Source organism: Choloepus didactylus, chromosome 12 (genome assembly GCF_015220235.1).
Source record: "Choloepus didactylus isolate mChoDid1 chromosome 12, mChoDid1.pri, whole genome shotgun sequence".
Classification (NCBI taxonomy): domain Eukaryota; kingdom Metazoa; phylum Chordata; class Mammalia; order Pilosa; family Megalonychidae; genus Choloepus; species Choloepus didactylus.
In genome coordinates this window covers 12,977,510-12,997,486 of record NC_051318.1, presented here as the reverse complement: position 1 = coordinate 12,997,486, position 19,977 = coordinate 12,977,510, and the positions used below count along the sequence as shown (strand labels likewise).

Genomic DNA, 19,977 nt, shown 5'->3' with positions numbered 1-19,977 from the left:
TGAACCCCACTCTCCCCCTTCTCCTGGAGAGGGAGTGGAGCTGTGTGTGGGAGGAGGGAGAATAATTCTCAGAGAAAATAAACTGCTCCAGGACCAGTGAATCCACAGCATAAAAGTCCATGCCAGGGACAGCTCGCCCTGACGGCCCCTGTGCTGGGGGCTCCCAGTCCCCAAGCCACTGAGATGCAGCCAGTGCTTTGGGTTCATCCCCTTGCCATATCATGATGGATGATGTTAAAATAAAAAAAAGCAATATGACACCACATATAACCACCTCCCTGCCCCACGTCAATGGCTCCCCCTCTGAGATAAAGATACAGGCCTGATCTGCTCCTTTGGGGCAGGGAAACATATGCTGTGAGACACTTCCTAAAAGGTGCAGGGCCCCATATGGGGGTGCTGTGGGCTTCCTCCCATATTTACTTGGCGACTGCGCCTTGCTGCGCATTTTAGGGGTGCCTGCTTGGCCTTGGGGAAGCCCAGCAGGCTGGGTGTGTGCATTGGCAGGGAACCTGCCTTACACTGCAGTTCTCTTATGTAGTGAGTATTCAGTAAATACTCTGCTAGTGTACTGCTTAGCACACCACAGGCACTCAGTAATCACCCATTCACCAACTCCAGAATCCGGACAGGAGCTCAGAATTTAGTGTAAAGTAGTAAGGAATTAGAGTGGGGAGATTTTTGAGAATGATTAGGGAAGCAGCAGAAGGCAGAGAGAAAAGGACATGTGACTGTGGAAAATCGTTTGCTTCTCTGCCCATCTCCACCCACTGTGACCCACTGGTTACCATAATAGATGCTGGGCCTTTAGGGTGGCTGCACCAGCACCCCAGATCCTGGAGTGTGGACTGCTAGGGGCTCACAGCTGTGTCCCACTCTGGGCCTTGCCCATGGCCTAAGGGACCTGCCTTCCCCAAGGTCATGCCCACCCCCCAGGCAGCCCACATCCAAAGCTGGTCTGTGTGGGGTACAAAGTCCCACCCCTTGTCCTCGGTTTGGGACAACTCTGAAGGCCCATCCGTGCTCCAGAGTTCCCTGTGGGATTGGGTGCAGCCTCCGTTTTTCACTGCACTCCAACCCAGCTTTTCCTTCTGCCCAGTCCTGCTTTCCTCACCCCCTTGCAGGTCCTGAGCCTCAGAACATGCCCTGCTGAATCTCTACACACAAATCGCCACTTCAGAGTCTGTTTCCGGGGATCCGGCCTAAGACACATCTAGATTCTGGAATCAAATCCTGGCTCCACCACTTTTTAGCCAGGTAATCTTGGCTCTTTATTCTCTTTGCATTTCAGTTTCCTCCTCTGTTCATGGGGTTATTGTGAGCTTTAGATGAGTTAATATATGTAAAACACTTAAAACAGTGCTATGACTGTTTGTGTTAGTCTGAAAAGGTAGGCTACTTAACTTGGAAAAGTTTATTTCTCACCCCCACAGAGCCTTCGGGAGTGGGAGGGGGTGGCCAGTGACTCTCTCCAAGGCAGCTCCCGTCCACGTGGTGGCCCAGGGCTCCGGGCAGGTTTTGCTGGTGGCTCTCCCAGCTCATGATGGAGAAAGATGGGTAAACGTCCTCAGGGAAGCACGGCACCCTCAGGAGCCTTCTTCCCAGAGACCCCTGCCCCCTCTTCCACGCATCTGCAGGAAATGGAAGAGTGTCCCAACCTATGCTAACTTTTGCTTGACACGACCCAACAGTAAAACCTGGGAGCTTGGTTTTCTTGGTAGATATTCAACACTCCCACCTGGAAAAGGTCACCGTGTATAGACTCTAGGCAGTGGAACTTTGTCTGCAGTTCCACCTCCAAGCAGGAAGAGAATGGGGTTCATCTTCCCCACCGCCCAGCCCTTCTGTTTCCAGAAAGAACCCAGAAGGGGGTGGCAGCTTGTCAGAGCAGAGAGCACTAAGTATGGCAAAGGGGACACGGGCACAGACAAGGGGCCTGCTGTGTGAAGAGTCTGTCCCCCAGCACAGGGGTCCCTGGCTTTTAGAGGCTCACATTGAGGCAAAGCAAAGCCTTCCTTTGAAATAAAAAATGACTTGACACATCCAAATTTTCCTGTCAGCAAGCCAATGAATAATCACTGAGATTTAGTAAGTGGGGTCCAGAAGCCAGAAGCAGATGCCCCAAGGAACACAGTTCAAGAGAAGACAAGGAAAGGGGTCCAGACTGCCCCACAATTCACTCAGGCTCAGAGACGACTGAGGACCAGAGAGAAAGAACTGGAAACCCAGTTTCCCTTATGCCCCGCAGCATAACTGCTTCTCATGTACGAACTCTTGGGCTCCTCCAATGACCCTATGAGGTGGGTATTATTATTTTCTTAACTGAGGCAGAGAGAGGTTCCACAGCCTAAGTCTGGAGCAAATATGGAGAAGACATAAACCGTGTAGGGCCTGTGGCTCAGCCAGGCTCAGCCAACCCCTCCACTGTGTTGACGGCACGGTGAGCCACGGCCCTTCCAGCCCGGCTGCAGGGTGGGCTGTGGACGGAGAGGCCCCATGGTGACTGTTGAATCAAATAGTTGGTGCACCAAATAAAGGTACAAATTATTGACATTATTATATAGTGAAAAATTGGAGACAAATTAATAGTATGTCTGGAGAGAAACCTAAGACTTTAGTAACCACAAACAGATTCCGTTCAATGGACCCTAAATCCCTTGGTTGCTGTCCTGCACGTCATCTTCCCAGGGGTCCTTAAAAGCTGGGGAGGGTGGGCTCCTTGGGGCAGGTGGAAACGAGCGCATCCCCACCGCAGTGCACAGGGGAAGGGCCTCTGGGCCTGGAAGGTTTTCGCCTCTTCTGCATTCGTTTTCTGGGGCTGCCGTATAAAAGTACCACAAACTGGCTGACTTAAAAGAACAAAGTTTATTCTTTTATAATTCTGGAAGCTGAAAGTCCAAAATCAAGGCATCAGCAGGGCACTGCTCCCTTTGAAGGCTCTTGGGGGGTCTTTCCTGGCCTCTCCCAGCCACTGTGGCCTCGTGGCCTCGTGGCCTCCAGCCCTCCTCCGTGCTCCCTGGTAGGAGACGTGTCGCTCCAATTTCCGCTTTGGTCATCACGGGGCCTTCTCCCTTGGGTCACTGGGTTGAAATCTCTTTTTATAAGAACACCCATCGTTGGATTAGTGCCCACCCTCATTCAGTGTGACCGCGACTTAGCTTGGCACCTGCGCAAACCCTATTTTCAAATAAGGTCCCATTCTGAGGTGCTGGGGAATAGGGCTTCAGTATATCTTTTTGGTGGATATACTTCAACCCATAACAACCCCTTAAAGGTTTCATTCTTCATCTAAGACCAATCCAGAGAACAATTTTGGTCCAGGGGAGAGCTGACTGCCGTGCAATCCCTCCCGTGGAGGGGTGTGGCTTTACGGCAGCCTGTGTTTATCAGGAGTTTGGGGGCAAGTCTGGGCTTGTGCATCCATTTATAGAGCAGGCTGCCAGGTGCCTATTTATGTGATAGAACCGGGGGCCCCCTGAGACAAAGCCAAACCCAAGGGAAGGCCGTTCCTGTGCCTGAGGACGGAGAGCCGGAGGGCTGCTGGGGCACAGTGGGGCACCTGAGCTCACCTTGTCCCTCAGCCTGGCCCTGTGAACTCGTTTCTCTCTGACTCTCGGGAGGAGGATGTGGGCAAAACCAGTGTGAACAGCCTTCACCAAGTCCTGGTGAGTCTGGGGTGTTGATATGGGAAGGAGGAGGCTCCCTGCAGTGGCAAAGATCCCATTCTGCTTTGATGCATGGAGGACTCCAGAATATTCCATACAGGGCACCAGCAATTCCCAGCACAGCCCTGATCCTGTGGATTTGGGCCCCAGCAGGAGCAGGCCCCGGAGGCCTTAGTGGTAAAGAGAGGGGGTCTCTCCGTGAATTTCTGGGGGCTCTCGTTGGCTTTTCAGAGCACGTGTTGGTGTCAGAGGCCTCAGCGGCAGCCACTAAAGGGACCTCCTCATGAGGGGGGACGTGGCTGAGGGTGGAGGGACGAGCCAGGACGCGCTTTCATACTGTTATTGTGATCCTGATTTTTACCTCAAACTTGGGGAAACCTTCATGATGCAGTCTCCATACACGGGCTGAGGGAGAATTCTTTTCCCCTCTGGCTCCAAGCAAGTGTAGAACCCTCCACAACACCAAGCTTCAAGGGGCCTACTAAATCTTCCTCTGGAAACCCTTCTGGATGATTAGGGTGAGACTAAGACCCATCTCCCAACAAAGGAGACTCCCAAACATCTGACCATGTTGGAATATACCTTTCAAGGGTATCAATCCCCCCAAATGACTCTTTTCAATCCCATTTAGTACATGCTTAACTTGAAAGAGGTCCTAGTAAATACGATTTTCTCCATCTGTCATGGGTTGAACTGTGTTCTCTACAGGACATGTTTGGCTTCTACCCCAAATCCCATGAATGTGACCCCATATGGAAATAGGATCTTTGAAGATGCTATTAATTAGAATAAGGCCAAACTGGGTTAGGGTAGAGCCAGATCCAATATGATTAGTGCCCTTATAAGGAGAAGAAATTTGGACAAGGTGGTAGGAGACAGACAGAGGTGAGACAGAGAGAGGGACGGCCATGTGATGGGGCAGGGATCGGATTACACCACTAATCAGGAAACATCAAGGATTTCCCACCATAAGCCACTGCCAGGGCCCTGCAAACCTCAGTGGGCAACGCACAGCCCTTCTGACACCTTGATTTTGGACTTCTGGTCTCCAGAGCTGTAAGAAAACAAACTCCTGTCATTCAAACCCTCCGGTGTGTGTTGCCCACAACACCCCTTCCCCTCTTGTCTCCCTAAGTCCCAACCAGCCTGTAAGGTTTAGTTAATGCATCACCTGCTGTGACGACACCTGCCGGCCCGCCCCAGGTGGTTTCCCCTGGATTCCCACAGCACCTGGAGCACAGCTCTAGCTCGGCGCTTGTCGTGCAGTGTTGTGTTTTCCTATCTTCCCCTAGACTGGTGGTTCCAAAACCTGGAGGCCTTGTTAAAACACAGATCACCGCTCTCCCTCTCTCCCATCCCTGAGTTGCTGATTCAGTCAGTCTGGGGTGGGGCCTGAGAATTTGCATTTCTAACAAGATTCCAGGTGATGCTGAAGCTGCCGGGCAGGGGAGCACACCTCCAGAAAGACTGACGTAGATGGTAAATTCTTAAAGGGCAGGACAGTGTTAAATTCACTTTTGCATCCCTTGCCCCTAACACGGAGCTGGCATAGAGTAGTCGCCTAATATACAGGACTTCAGAATAAATGCACACATATGTGAATTGATTAGAATATGGTCTCCTAGCATCCCTAGTAGAAATCACTGTGGCTTCTTTATTCAACACCATCCTGTGGCACAGATTAACTATGTAAAAAGACAGCAAAGAAGGATTCATCAATTTGTTGTTTATACCTTGTTGTCTTACTCCCCTCCCAAGATAATTTTGAGACAACCTGCAAAGTAAAAATACACATAAAACAGGACGCTTACAAATAAAAATGGAATAGTGACAATAAAAAAAGTTTCATGAAGTAGATAAGTGGAGTATTGGGGTAAATTTTTAAAACTGAAGACAAAAGTTGGGTTTCAGAACCTAAAACAAAATGACGGGTGCCTTGGGCAGCAAAGCACTGTATAAAGCAAGCAAGCAAAGGAGACAGATAAGACGTGAATGAAGAGGAAGGCCAAATGTGGCCTTAAATTCTACTTCAAAATCTGCTCTTGGTTGAATCAGTTGTCCTGGGTCAATGCAAACTCTGGTTACCTCAGCTTCCAGAAAGGAGCTGTCTGCTCGCATTCCTCTCCCTGACCCCTCAGTCTCACTTGTTCTTGCCCTTGGTCTCGTAAGAGAACATTCCTTCTTCCTACCTTTACTTTCTCTACTCTCCATTTTTTACCTTCCTCTAAGGACAGGCTCTGAATGCCTGTGAAGTCGTATGTGGTTTCCCTCCGGTAGCAAAATGAGGGAGAATCAAAATATAATGGATGGAATGAAATTTTTGTAGAAATGTCACATCTTTAGGAATGGTTTTGGAGGGGAGGGTGTTTGGGGAATGAATGATTCATCTCAAGTGTATCTCAAGTGGGAGGATGAGTCGACCAGTTTTACTTGACCGCACTGAGCAGATGGAAGATGGTCATTCGGAGCCCACGGATGGGGAAGTCAGAAGGCAAAAGTGTGGCCGTGGGTTCCCCAGTGCTGCCCAGTGGAAAAGCGTGGAGACTTTCCCCTGGGGAGAGAACACCGTGACCCCCCAGCCTGAGCACTGTATTCCATTTGGCAGGAGTATTTCTCCTGTCAAGTGTCTAATTTGTCATTTTAGTCTAGTGTTCTAGGGGCTGCTAACTGGAAGTTGCCTCTCTTCTGATTGATTGCAAGTAAATAAACATTGCAGACCCTCAATAGACAAAGTCAAGTTGAAGGAAGGGTTTCACTTTCCCTTACAGTTGCCTAATACAGAGACAAGTAATGGCCGGACGTAACCCCTGCTGCTCCTGCTCAATGCCCAAGCTGTGGCGGCTTTGACTCTCAGGAGTGTCCCGGGCCAGCAGACATTGCTCATTTGGGGGTGGCAGACAGAGAGGGGTGGCCTGAGACTTACAGCCAGGCCTCGGCAATCATGGACAGGACCCCAAGATGGAAGGTCTTCTGAGCCCTTTTTATTGATCTAAGCATTGAAATTGTGAGCCCATGAGGTGATACCACCACGACTCTCTGACTTTCTGAAGATTGTGTAAGAACATAAATGCTTGTATTAAGTGATTTTATGCTGAAAATAGTTAGAGTGGTTTCTATTTTCTGTAACTGAATCCTAATCAATGCCCCATGAGAAGTAGAATACATTGCATGGACTTGTCAGGGGTTCCCCAAGGGTGTCCCTAAATAGTCTCCTCTGAGCTTTGCTAGTAGGAGGTGTCCTGACGAGACTGAACAAAATCCAGTTTCTGAATCCGAAACTGAAACCAAACCCTGTTCTGTAGTGGCTTTTGTAGCCACAACTGGAATGGACTTTATAGTATATTATAGAAAATACATTATAATAGATAAGTATTATTTTTTATGTTTTATCTTATTTACAGATGAGAAAACTGAGGGTCAGAGTGGCTAGTGATTTATGTGTAGTTTCGAAGTTGGTAAGTGACAGGGCCAGACTGACCTGCTGAGGGTTTTAGGTGTTTGTGGTCTGCTGCAATTCTTTGTCAGCTTGGATTTTATTTCTAACGTCATTATGTTTCTTGATCTAGGAACGCCACCTACTTATTTTCATATCTGTGTTTGCAAGTTTGACAAATGTCAAAATAAAAAACCACACAAAGAAAAGAATATTTTTGATAGGAATAAACTAATAATAGGAGAGACAGAATTGACTTATTAAATTGTCAATTTTGGCTTTAAATACTGTATTAAACTCCACAATTCCTTCTATAACAATATGTGTTGAAACAGGAGGGAAACCTGTTTACCACCTGTTAGGTTTCTGCATTCAGCATCTCATCAAATGTCACTTTTCAGAGAAAGAGCTGTCACCAAATTCAGGTCTGGGGAAGTAACGTGTAATTAACTTTTTTGTTTTTCCAAAGAGACTGTAGAATTTTTGCTCATTGTATTATATCCATAAATGAAAGGATATATGTATTTTTAAAAGTAGAGTTAAGAAGATACATAAAGTTGTGGGGTTTTCCGTTTCTTGTAAAATGTTTGAATTCTTTTGGCTTTTCTATTGGGGTTCTGATAAGAAAAAGAAATACGTCTTTCAATACCCTCAGGTAAGAGCTCATGTATTTCTGCCCAGGAGCACACTCCGTTGCCTGGTTGGGCAAATCCAGGCTGGTCTGGTTTCTGGCTCAGCTCGAGACCTCCTCGTTGATTTATGAAGCTTTGCAGAGAACCAGCTTTGCATTGACCGGGTTAAACATTGCATGACATAATCAATTTTCTTTGTCAATTTCTCTGCTTTATCTGATTACAAATTCTTTCTCTCTAAATTTCACTTTACTTGATAATCAGGCAGGAGATTTCATCATTCATCACTTCCTCCATCTGGAATAACTTTTATTCTGCAGTGTGTGCCGTAAGCAATTGTGAACCAATCCCAGGTCCCCTCGCTCCATTGCTCTCTGGTCTAATTATGACTGGGGTGCTTTGGCCTCCATAGCTGGGCAAAATTGCTTGAAACCACACTTCTAGAAGGCACAGGAGGTGAGCATGGGGAGGAACATTTAGACATAGACCAACCTCCTGTATCTTTTTTTTTCAAACATGCAGAGTTTAAGTTATTCTTATTAATAGTGATTCATGATTGAGGGCCTGTTATGTTCTATGTCCTTTTCATAGATGATTTTGTTTTAATTATTGCAGCAACCCTCTGAGGTAGATGTTGTCCTTATTTTTACAGCTTAGAAAATGGAGGCTTGGTGAGGATAAGTACCTGGCCCAGAGTCATACAAGTATTTGATTCCAAGGTTCGTGATCTCCCCACCTCTGTATTCAGATTCCCTCTTGGCTCTTTATCTCTGTGCCTGGGCACGTCGGTCTAGGGGCTGGACTCCTGCTGGGCAGCCCCCTATTGTCCCTTCCTAACTCTGACCCAAGCAGAGGCCCTGGCCTGTTTTCTATCGATGTCACACCAAATGGTTCTAGGCTGCCCTTGGTCCTTTGTGGCCTTCTATTTTTATGTGGCCATGCCTTCCTGCCCCAGCCACGCTAGAGGCTTCCTCAGGGCAGAGACCTTGGATGTCCCTGTGAACTCTGGGAGCAGCAGGTGCTTAGTAGTCAGGACACACAAGCTCATAGCGAGGCTCTCATAGCGATGATTGACTTCACCACGGCCTTGTGCTCTGAGGCGAATGCAAATCCTTGGTTACTCTCTTGTCCTTTGCATTTGAAAAATTACACCGTCTCCTTCCTGAGGTTCTGTGTTCCCTTTCTGGAGATTCTAACCACATCCATAAATAAACTAAGAATACTCAAATGAGAACAAATGAAAGCTATTTATGCAGGGCTTGGTCTAGTAAGGGAGTCAGGCACCATCTCCTGCATTTGGCAGAGACTCAAGTGCAGGCTAAGGTGTGGGAAACTTCATAGTGGAAAAAAGGGCAGGTGCCAGATGTGCACTGGTTAGAGGTTGTTGGTGTGGGGAAGCCGGACATCCCATGATGTTTGATGGGGGAGCATATTTGGCTTCCTCTAGCTGGTCTTAAGTTGGAATCAAGGCCACAAAGCAGGGAAGCTGTCAGTTATCAATCAAGTCCTGGCTATGATGGGTTGATTGTTTACAGGGATTCTGGTTTGACTTCCTGAGATGTTTGCTGTAGAGAGCAGGTCAGTTTCCTGGTAATTGTCCATTCAGTCTTCTGCACAGCACTTCCTCTGAGGTGCCCTGTTCTCAGGTGGGTCCTGATGACGAGTCAGGATGCAGAATCCTTAATCTGTCCACTGGCTGGCATGGATGCATGGGTCCTTCTGGTACCATCCTGGTGGAACCTGGAGATGCACGCACCAGGAGTCTTCTGAAGAGGCCCAGGCAAGGTGAATCCATGTCGAGTCTGGCCTTGGTGCTTTCTTCTCTAATTATTCTTCATTACCAATTTTGCCAGCTCCTCGTCCCTTTCTCAGCCTCCCAATAACACCCCTCCAGAAGATGCCTTCAGTCTTTCGACAAGGATTTCATGAACACGTGGCCAAGGGTCTCGAGGCCACTGGGAGCTGGGCTCAGGTTTCTCCCAGGGAGTCACTGCAGCAACAAGGGCACACACCTGTGCTTCCTGATTCAACAGAGAAAATGGAGCCCGGAAGAGGGTGAGATGCTCCATTTTCTCCGTGTACCATGTGCCTTTCTCCCTCGCCAGCTTGCATGTTGGGGATGTTTTAGTCATGTCTGCCTTCCCTTGCCACAGAACTCACCGCCATCCTTCCTGGGTGAACCTGTTGGGGCAGAAAAGTGACCAGTGCGGAAAGAGCCTCCATAGTAGGAGCCACTGCCACCACCTGCTGGGTCCAGAGTGCTCGGTCCAGTCTGAGTCAGAGGAGGAAGGAAGCATAGAAACCCACACCCTCCCTGGCTAGAGCCTTTAAAGAAATCCCAGATGTGGGCTTACCCTGAGGTCTGGCCATTTGCTCAGAGTTCCTCCATCTCAATGCCTCACTATTAAAGCCCGTGGGTTAAAAGGCAATGGAGCCCAGGGAAGGAGCCCTGAGGTGTCACCAAAGAGCCCCGTGCCATTCCGCCTTGGGAGTAGGCTGGGTTATGTACCCCAACGTGGACACGTTCTTCATCATAACCTGTGCTCCTGTGGGTGCAAACTTTTTTGTAAAAGTTATTTTTAGTTAAGGCGTGGCCAACTGAATCCGAGTGGATCTTAATCCGCGTGACTGGAGGCCTTACAAAGAGAAGAAACCGAAAGCTATGAGTCAGAGATGGTCACCCAGAAAGAAGCCAGAAAGCGCTGGAAGCCACAAGAGCCAATGAGAGGAGAGGACATCCCATGAGACTAGAGACCAAGATACAAGCCCAGGAACCCCAGGGATGGCCACCAACCAGCACCAGGACATCCAGACTCTGGGAGAAAACAATCCTTGTCCACATCTTGATTTGGGACTTCTGGCCTCTAAATCGGTGAGCCACTAAAGTCTTGCTGTTTAAGCAAACCCATTCGTGGTATTTGTCATAGCAGCCTGGTGAATTAAGACCTCCTCCCTATCCGGTTCTAGCTTGCCTCCAAGGTGGAAGCCTGACAAGGATATTTGAATGCCGCAGGCCTAAAAATCTCAGCACGTCTATGTCCGGCTCCCACCCACCGGGTCAGTGCAGCACCTCCAAGGGCACATCCCAGGTGTGGCAGGCCCGGCCAGGTGAGCCCCAGACTGAGCACAGCAGAGGCAGAGCAGCTGGAAGGGAAGCCTGAAAGGTGAACAAGGAGGCAGCAAAGCCCAGGGCCCAGCAAGCAGCACTCAGTAAGGACTTGTAAGGGGAGGATGAAGTGTGAGTCAAAAGGTGGAAGAAGCAGCAGCAGATATGGGGTCTGAGCACAAAAGGGTCCTGTGTAAACAACTCAGGGATAAGGCAACCTCATCAGGGGGTTTGGAGGATGACATCTCCAGGAACCTGGCCATAGGGCAGAGGCAAACTTATAAAGAGACAGTGAAGTGTCCAAAGCAGCCCTCTCATGGAAATGGGGTGGACCAGATGGTCCTGGAGTGTTCCCTCAGTTCAGTGTAATTGAACAAGGATTTCCTGAGCACCTACTATGTGCTAGGTGCTTGCTGACTCCCCAGAAGCAGAAAAAAGATGTCTACTGCCGTCCTTGAAGAGCTTACAATTTTACGATTCAGTGGCAACATTTTTATAGAGTTCAAAAACAGTTACATGATTTTTTTTTAACCATAAGTTTTTCTTGAGCTAGACAGAAAGTTCAAAAGCAGAGAAACAATCAGCTGAGTGTTAAAATTGCAGAACAAAATGTGTGAGTTGTCAACTTTCTGTTGGTTTCAAAGTAAACAGGGATGGGCTGATAGGAAAAAAAATAGTTGGGGTGGTGGTGGGGTTACATGGAGACGGGATATGGATGATGGTTTTGCTCTCAGCATGTTGTTTGACATTTAAAGAAATGTCTCGGTTTTAGGCTAGGCTGATGCCAGGTGGCAGTAAAGTTTATGTCTGGCTTGAGATCCAGGAGAGTGCTTCTCTGCTCAACACTGCCAAAATTTACAGTCATTACTTCTCAGACATTTGTATAATATAGTCTCTTACTAAAATAGTTAAATTTAATGCAGTGCTGTGTTCTGGGAAAAGCATGAATTTTGGAGCCAGACAAATCTGTCTCCTGTCTGCCACTTGCTCTGTAACCGTGTGACCTCTCTCAGCCTCCTGTTTCTTGGTGGCAAGATGGGAAGAATGATACATTTTTTCTAGAATTTTTGTGAGCATTAAATGAAATAACACATTAAAGAACCTAGCACTGTTCTGGCACGCGGAAGTCACTTAATAAAATATTTCTTAGGCTCACCCAAACAAATGCATCTCTCCCAGTTGTGGTTTCAGATCATTTTTGAGAAACCAGTGCTGGAAAATGGTGACCCCTGGGAAATGGGGAAGCAGGATGGGGGGGCCAGGGCAAGAGATTAGCCAAGAGTGTGCCAGACATGGGGAAGGGTGGAGGAACCAGGGACCTTCGGATGAACCTCTTAGCCTCAGGGCACATCAAAGACTACAGTCTGAGTGAGGCGATGAGTTGAAACTGGGGAGCTCTACTTCCAAAATATCCTGTGAATCCATCCATTTCTCTCAACCCCATTGCTCTGAGACCTGGATACCTGGGCTCCTTCAAGAGCCTCCTAACTCATCTCCCTGTGTCCCCTCCCTTCTGTCAGTCTGTCCCTCCACAGCCCAGTAAGAAAGATCCTCATATAAGCAAATCAGACCATCCGCCTGGACTTAAAGCCCTCCGTGGCTGAGCTGCCTTTAGTATAAAGGTCACATTCCTTCTATGGTTGACAGTACCTGCTGGATCTGGCTCCCCTTTATCTATCCAGTAGACACCTTGCTTCAACTATGTTCCTCCACTGTACTGTGTCCCCCATGGCCTCTGCCTTTGCACGTTCTCTTCCCCATGCTTAGAACACTCTTACCCCTCCCCACTCTTTCCTAGGTGTTTCTTATTCATCTTTTAGGTTTCTGGTTACATATGTCTCCTCCTCCAGGAAGCCTTCCTTGACTACCTACCTGGTCCCAGACTGAGTTGCTATCCACTCTTAATCTCTAAATTCCTTGCAGTCACCTCAGACAGTAAATGGCATACAAGAGATGGACTTCAATAAATGTTGACTAAATAAATCTGGCAGGGGAGCTGCAGTCTCTGTTGGCGAGTAATATTGAGATCATGTCCCTCACAGCTCTCGCTTAGGTTTTTCCCTTCTGTATTAGTTGGTGTCCATCAGGAAACAGGGCTCCATAAAAACAGGGTAATCTAGGAGAGGCAAATGAGGGGTTTCTAAAAGCAAAGCAAAACAAAACAAAAAAAACATGTAGAGTCAAGGGACTCCAGCAGGAGATGGGGAAACCCCCATCTTCCCAGCTCCTGCCTGAGCCTCCACTGGCCCAGTCCAATCGGAAGACAGAATAAGGAGTCCGTGGATGCAAAAGTAGCCTCTGGGGATAGGAGCAGAGAGGAAAAGGACACACAGAGTAAGGCTCCCACACTGTCCAAGTCGTTACCGGTAACGGATTCCACCTGCTGTTGTTGGTGCTCGTCTCCTTTGGAGCTGAACATGTCGACCTGCCAAGTGGCTAGAGATTAAATAGACATTATTTAAAAAATATTTTCAGAGTCAAGAAGATCAAGACTTTTATTAGCTTACGTTTCTTTGTACATGTTAAGGATATTTCAATTTAAGTTAAAAAAAATCTGCTTGGAGATTTGTCCTGAACTTGGACATAGCTCACCCTCAAATCTGCAGATGATCTGCCTGCCATGGACCAGGCTGGGGTCTGAGCAAGGGCCTCTCATCCGCTGTCCATCAATCCATTGTGGAAATTAGATGTTGGACCCAGAGTTCACTTGTGAACTTAAGATTAATATGTTATTTGGAAGATGTTAAGAGGGAACCAGGAATCTTGATGCTTGAACAGGTACTCACATAACTCGTGAACCCAAAACCTTGTGTCTGCTAAACCCCGGTTCGCTGTGATAATTCCTATGACAAAAATCATGTGGAGAGGCGGGGCAAGATGGCGGACTGGTGAGCTGTATGTTTTAGTTACTCCTCCAGGAAAGTAGGTAGAAAGCCAGGAACTGCGTGGACTGGACACCACAGAGCAATCTGACTTTGGGCATACTTCGTGCAACACTCATGAACACGTCGGGCTGCTGAGATCAGCGAAATCTGTAAGTTTTTGCAGCCAGGGGACCCGCGCCCCTCCCTGCCAGGCTCAGTCCCGTGGGAGGAGGGGCTGTCAGCTCCGGGAAGGAGAAGGGAGAACTGCAGTGGCAGCCCTTATCGGAAACTCATTCTACTGATCCAAACTCCAACCATAGATAGACTGAGACCAGACACCAGAGAATCTGAGAGCAGCCAGCCCAGCAGAGAAGAGACAGGCATAGAGAAAAAAAACAACACAAAAAACTCCAAAATAAAAGCGGAGGATTTTTGGAGTTCTGGTGAACATAGAAAGGGGAAGGGCAGAGCTCAGGCCCTGAGGCGCATATGCAAATCCCGAAGAAAAGCTGATCTCTCTGCCCTGTGGACCTTTCCTTAATGGCCCTGGTTGCTTTGTCTCTTAGCATTTCAATAACCCATTAGATCTGTGAGGAGGGCCCCCTTTTTTTTTTTTTTAATCCTTTTTTCTTTTTCTAAAACAATTACTCTAAGAAGCCCAATACAGAAAGCTTCAAAGACTTGCAATTTGGGCAGGTCAAGTCAAGAGCAGAACTAATAGAGCTCTGAAACAAAAGGCAATAATCCAGTGGCTGAGAAAATTCACTAAACACCACAACTTCCCAAGAAAAGGGGGGTGTCCGCTCACAGCCATCATCCTGGTGGACAGGAAACACTCCTGCCGATCACCAGCCCCATAGCCCAGAGCTGCCCCAGACAACCCAATGTGACGGAAGTGCTTCAAATAACAGGCACACTCCACAAAACTGGGCGTGGACATTAGCCTTCCCTGCAACCTCAGCTGATTGTCCCAGAGTTGGGAAGGTGGAGCAGTGTGAATTAACAAAGCCCCAATCAGCCATCATTTGAGCAGACTGGGAGCCTCCCTACACAGCCCAGCAGCCCAGAACTGCCCTGGGGGGACGGCACTCACCTGTGACATAGCACAGTCATCCCTCAACAGAGGACCCGGGGTGCACAGCCTGGAAGAGGGGCCCACTTGCAAGTCTCAGGAGCCATATGCCAATACCAAGGACTTGTGGGTCAGTGGCAGAGACAAACTGTGGCAGGACTGAACTGAAAGATTAGACTATTGCAGCAGCTTTAAACCTCTAGGATCACCAGGGAGATTTGATTGTTAGGGCCACCCCCCTCTCCCTGACTGCCCAGAAACACGCCCCATATACAGGGCGGGCAACACCAACTACACACGCAAGCTTGGTACACCAATTGGACCCCACAAGACTCACTCCCCCACTCACCAAAAAGGCCAAGCAGGGGAGAACTGGCTTGTGGAGAACAGGTGGCTCGTGACGCCACCTGCTGGTTAGTTAGAGAAAGTGTACTCCACGAAGCTGTAGATCTAATAAATTAGAGATAAGGACTTCAATAGGTCTACAAATCCTAAAAGAACCCTATCAAGTTCAGCAAATGCCACGAGGCCAAAAACAACAGAAAATTATAAAGCATATGAAAAAACCAGACGATATGGATAACCCAAGCCCAAGCACCCAAATCAAAAGATCAGAAGAGACACAGCACCTAGAGCAGCTACTTAAAGAACTAAAGATGAACAATGAGACCATAGTACGGGATACAAAGGAAATCAAGAAGACCCTAGAAGAGCATAAAGAAGACATTGCAAGACTAAATAAAAAAATGGATGATCTTATGGAAATTAAAGAAACTGTTGACCAAATTAAAAAGATTCTGGGTCTGTGGGCTGAGAAGGCAGCGTTGCCGGTGTATTCTGGTGCAAGTGCCGGGCCTGAGGCGTCTTATTCCGAATCCCCTCCCCTCTCCCAGCTCCTCAAGCACCAGATGAAGTAAAAAACCATTGATAATCATGTTTCTGTTGTTTGAATTATAAAATTTTAGAACCTGGCCCTACAATACTGTGTTTTATAGAAGACCTTTCTGTTTAATTTTAAAGATTAAATTGAAAAATAAATATATCACATCCATATACTACATCTTATTTCAAAATCAGAGACCTTTCATCAGGGGTTTTGTATCTGAGGCCCAAAAGTTTTTTACGCAAGATGATGAATGCTGACATGGATGCTGTTGATGCTGAAAATCAGGTGGAACTGGAGGAAAAAACACGACTTATTAATCAAGTGTTGGAACTCCAACACACACTTGAAGATCTCTCGGCAAGAGTAGATGCAGTTAAGGAAGAAAATCTGAAGCTAAAATCAGAAAACCAAGTTCTTGGACAATATATAGAAAACCTCATGTCAGCTTCTAGTGTTTTTCAAACAACTGACACAAAAAGCAAAAGAAAGTAAGGCTGATATCCATTCTGTTTTATGGAATTGCTGCTGGTTTTTTTTTCTTTAAAATTTGAGTAGATTCCAAAAGTTACAGTACCTTTGTTTGTGGCTTCATTGAATATTTATGAAGATAATGGCAGATCTAGGTAAAAATTAAGAGCTCTAAAAGTATAACTGGAGACTTCTATGAGTTTGTATATTAACTTAGTCTATGAAAACATGTAACTATATTGATAGTAGAGACTTTATAATTAGAATTGCATATATTTATTAAAACTTGAAAATGAGTGTTTTATCAAATTTGCTTTGATTTATAAGTTTAGCACTGTCTTTTATTATAGGCTTCGTAAAAGATGATAGAAGAAAATAACTACCATGTTGTAAAAAAGTAACCAAAATCATGTACTGAATGCACAGCTTTATGTACCCTGCCCACCGTCTTGTGCCTCTTTTCCATTTGCCTCTTCCTTCCCATTTCCCTTCTCCTAAGGATAAACAGTTGGTTCCACATTTGTAAAAGTAATTTTAATAATTAATCATTTATGAAAATAACCTGAACTCATTGTTGAATTTAACCAAAATAAGATAGTTTCTCAGCTAGGACCTGTCATTTGTTATATTTAGTAACAAGATAGGACTGTTAGTTCCTTTTTGATAAATTGAAAACAGGCTATAAAAATGATTGTTCTTTGAAACTGTGAATTTTCAAATTCGGAAGATTTGTTGTTCAAAACTTCCTTCTGCACTTGGTATCTAAAAAGATGAGCTCTGGTTGTATGTGTGTGTGTTTAAAATAGAAAATCTCGGGAAACTTAGAATGGAAAAAGTACCTGATAAACAGTAACTAACTCCAAATATTTTCACTCCAGATTTGTGTCATCCTGACATAGATTAGGTCTTTTGGGGAATATATATGAAAGTGGATTAAGTCTGACTAACTTTATGTAATCCACATTTGGAAGAGAACAGTTATAAAGTGTTTGGTCTCTTAAGGTTTATTTATGGTGCCCAGAAGATCAAGTTTGCAAAAACCCTTAAAAGTATGTTAGTATCAGAATAATGAATAAAATGGGAGGGTTTTACATATGTACTACTTGATAATTTTTCTCAGTATTTTATCTTAGTAGTTCTTGAATTTTCTGTAAATCAACTACTTGATTTGTAGAATTTTGGGCATCCTTTTACTAGAGTTTTTTGGTAAGGGAATTTTGCAGAAATAATGTTAAAATGCTAGTTATAATAGGAAGACAGATCCACTGATAATAGCTTGTGGTTTTAGATTTGGGCCACTTTTAATCATGGAATAATAATCTTAATGTTTGTATTGGTGCAAGTAAAATTCAATAAATGACTTCAGCTGTATGAATATATAATAGTTGTACTGCAAACATTTGCATCCCTTTTGTGACCTGATTTACAAACGTATGAAAATTGTGTTGCGATTCTGCTTTGCTGTTTAATAAAAAGCCATTTCAGAGAAAAAAAAAAAAAAAAAAAAAAGATTCTGGACACTCATAGTACAAGACTAGAGGAAGTTGAACAACGAATCAGTGACCTGGAAGATGACAGAATGGAAAATGAAAGCATAAAAGAAAGAATGGGGAAAAAAATTGAAAAAATAGAAATGGACCTCAGGGATATGATAGATGATATGAAACGTCCAAATATAAGACTCATTGGTGTCCCAGAAGGGGAAGAAAAGGGTAAAGGTCTAGGAAGAGTATTCAAAGAAATTGTTGGGGAAAACTTCCCAAATCTTCTAAACAACATAAATACACAAATCATAAATGCTCAGCGAACTCCAAATAGAATAAATCCAAATAAACCCACTCTGAGACATATTCTGATCACACTGTCAAACACAGAAGAAAAGGAGCAAGTTCTGAAAGCAGCAAGAGAAAAGCAACTCACCACATACAAAGGAAACAGCATAAGACTAAGTAGTGACTACTCAGCAGCCACCATGGAGGCAAGAAGGCAGTGGCACGATATATTTAAAATTCTGAGTGAGAAAAATTTCCAACCAAGAATACTTTATCCAGCAAAGCTCTCCTTCAAATTTGAGGGAGAGCTTAAATTTTTCACAGACAAACAAATGCTGAGAGAATTTGCTAACAAGAGACCTGCCCTACTGGAGATACTAAAGGGAGCCCTACAGACAGAGAAACAAAGAAAGGACAGAGAGACTTGGAGAAAGGTTCAGTACTAAAGAGATTCGGTATGGGTACAATAAAGGATATTAATAGACAGAGGGGAAAAATATGACAAACATAAACCAAAGGATAAGATGGCTGATTCAAGAAATGCCTTCACGGTTTTAACGTTGAATGTAAATGGATTAAACTCCCCAATTAAAAGATATAGATTTGCAGAATGGATCAAAAAAAATGAACTATCAATATGTTGCATACAAGAGACTCATCTTAGACACAGGGACACAAAGAAACTGAAAGTGAAAGGATGGAAAAAAATATTTCATGCAAGCCACAGCCAAAAGAAAGCAGGTGTAGCAATATTAATCTCAGATAAAATAGACTTCAAATGCAGGGATGTTTTGAGAGACAAAGAAGGCCACTACATACTAATAAAAGGGGCAATTCAGCAAGAAGAAATTAACAATCGTAAATGTCTATGCACCCAATCAAGGTGCCACAAAATACATGAGAGAAACACTGGCAAAACTAAAGGAAGCAATTGATGTTTCCACAATAATTGTGGGAGACTTCAACACATCACTCTCTCCTATAGATAGATCAACCAGACAGAAGACCAATAAGGAAATTGAAAACCTAAACAATCTGATAAATGAATTAGATTTAACAGACATATACAGGACATTACATCCCAAATCACCAGGATACACATACTTTTCTAGTGCTCATGGAACTTTCTCCAGAATAGATCATATGCTGGGACATAAAACAAGCCTCAATAAATTTAAAAAGATTGAAATTATTCAAAGCACATTCTCCGACCACAATGGAATACAATTAGAAGTCAATAACCATCAGAGACTTAGAAAATTCACAAATACCTGGAGGTTAAACAACACACTCCTAAACAATCAGTGGGTTAAAGAAGAAATAGCAAGAGAAATTGCTAAATATATAGAGACGAATGAAAATGAGAACACAACATACCAAAACCTATGGGATGCAGCAAAAGCAGTGCTAAGGGGGAAATTTATAGCACTAAACGCATATATTAAAAAGGAAGAAAGAGCCAAAATCAAAGAACTAATGGATCAACTGAAGAAGCTAGAAAATGAACAGCAAACCAATCCTAAACCAAGTAGAAGAAAAGAAATAACAAGGATTAAAGCAGAAATAAATGACATAGAGAACAAAAAAAACAATAGAGAGGATAAATATCACCAAAAGTTGGTTCTTTGAGAAGATCAACAAGATTGACAAGCCCCTAGCTAGACTGACAAAACCAAAAAGAGAGAAGACCCATATAAACAAAATAATGAATGAAAAAGGTGACATAACTGCAGATCCTGAAGAAATTAAAAAAATTATAAGAGGATACTATGAACAACTCTATGGCAACAAACTGGATAATGTAGAGGAAATGGACAATTTCCTGGAAACATATGAACAACCTAGACTGACCAGAGAAGAAACAGAAGACCTCAACCAACCCATCACAAGCAAAGAGATCCAATCAGTCATCAAAAATCTTCCCACAAATAAATGCCCAGGACCAGATGGCTTCACAGGGGAATTCTACCAAACTTTCCAGAAAGAACTGACACCAATCTTACTCAAACTCTTTCAAAACATTGAAGAAAATGGAACACTACCTAACTCATTTTATGAAGCTAACATCAATCTAATACC

General features: G+C 44.9%; 1 protein-coding gene across 1 annotated transcript; it reads left to right on the top strand.

The window, feature by feature from the left end:
* Positions 1-15,680: 15,680 nt before the first annotated feature.
* On the top strand, positions 15,681-17,555 carry LOC119507043 (short coiled-coil protein). The gene has a single exon (XM_037800104.1). It carries the CDS (start codon positions 15,902-15,904, stop codon positions 16,148-16,150), a length of 249 nt encoding a protein of 82 aa, XP_037656032.1. The 5' UTR covers positions 15,681-15,901; the 3' UTR covers positions 16,151-17,555.
* Positions 17,556-19,977: the final 2,422 nt, after the last annotated feature.

What these genes read in the sequence shown, in the direction of transcription:
- LOC119507043 (XM_037800104.1), top strand. Translation starts at nt 15,902, where the DNA reads ATGATGAATGCTGACATGGATGCTGTTGATGCTGAAAATCAGGTGGAA.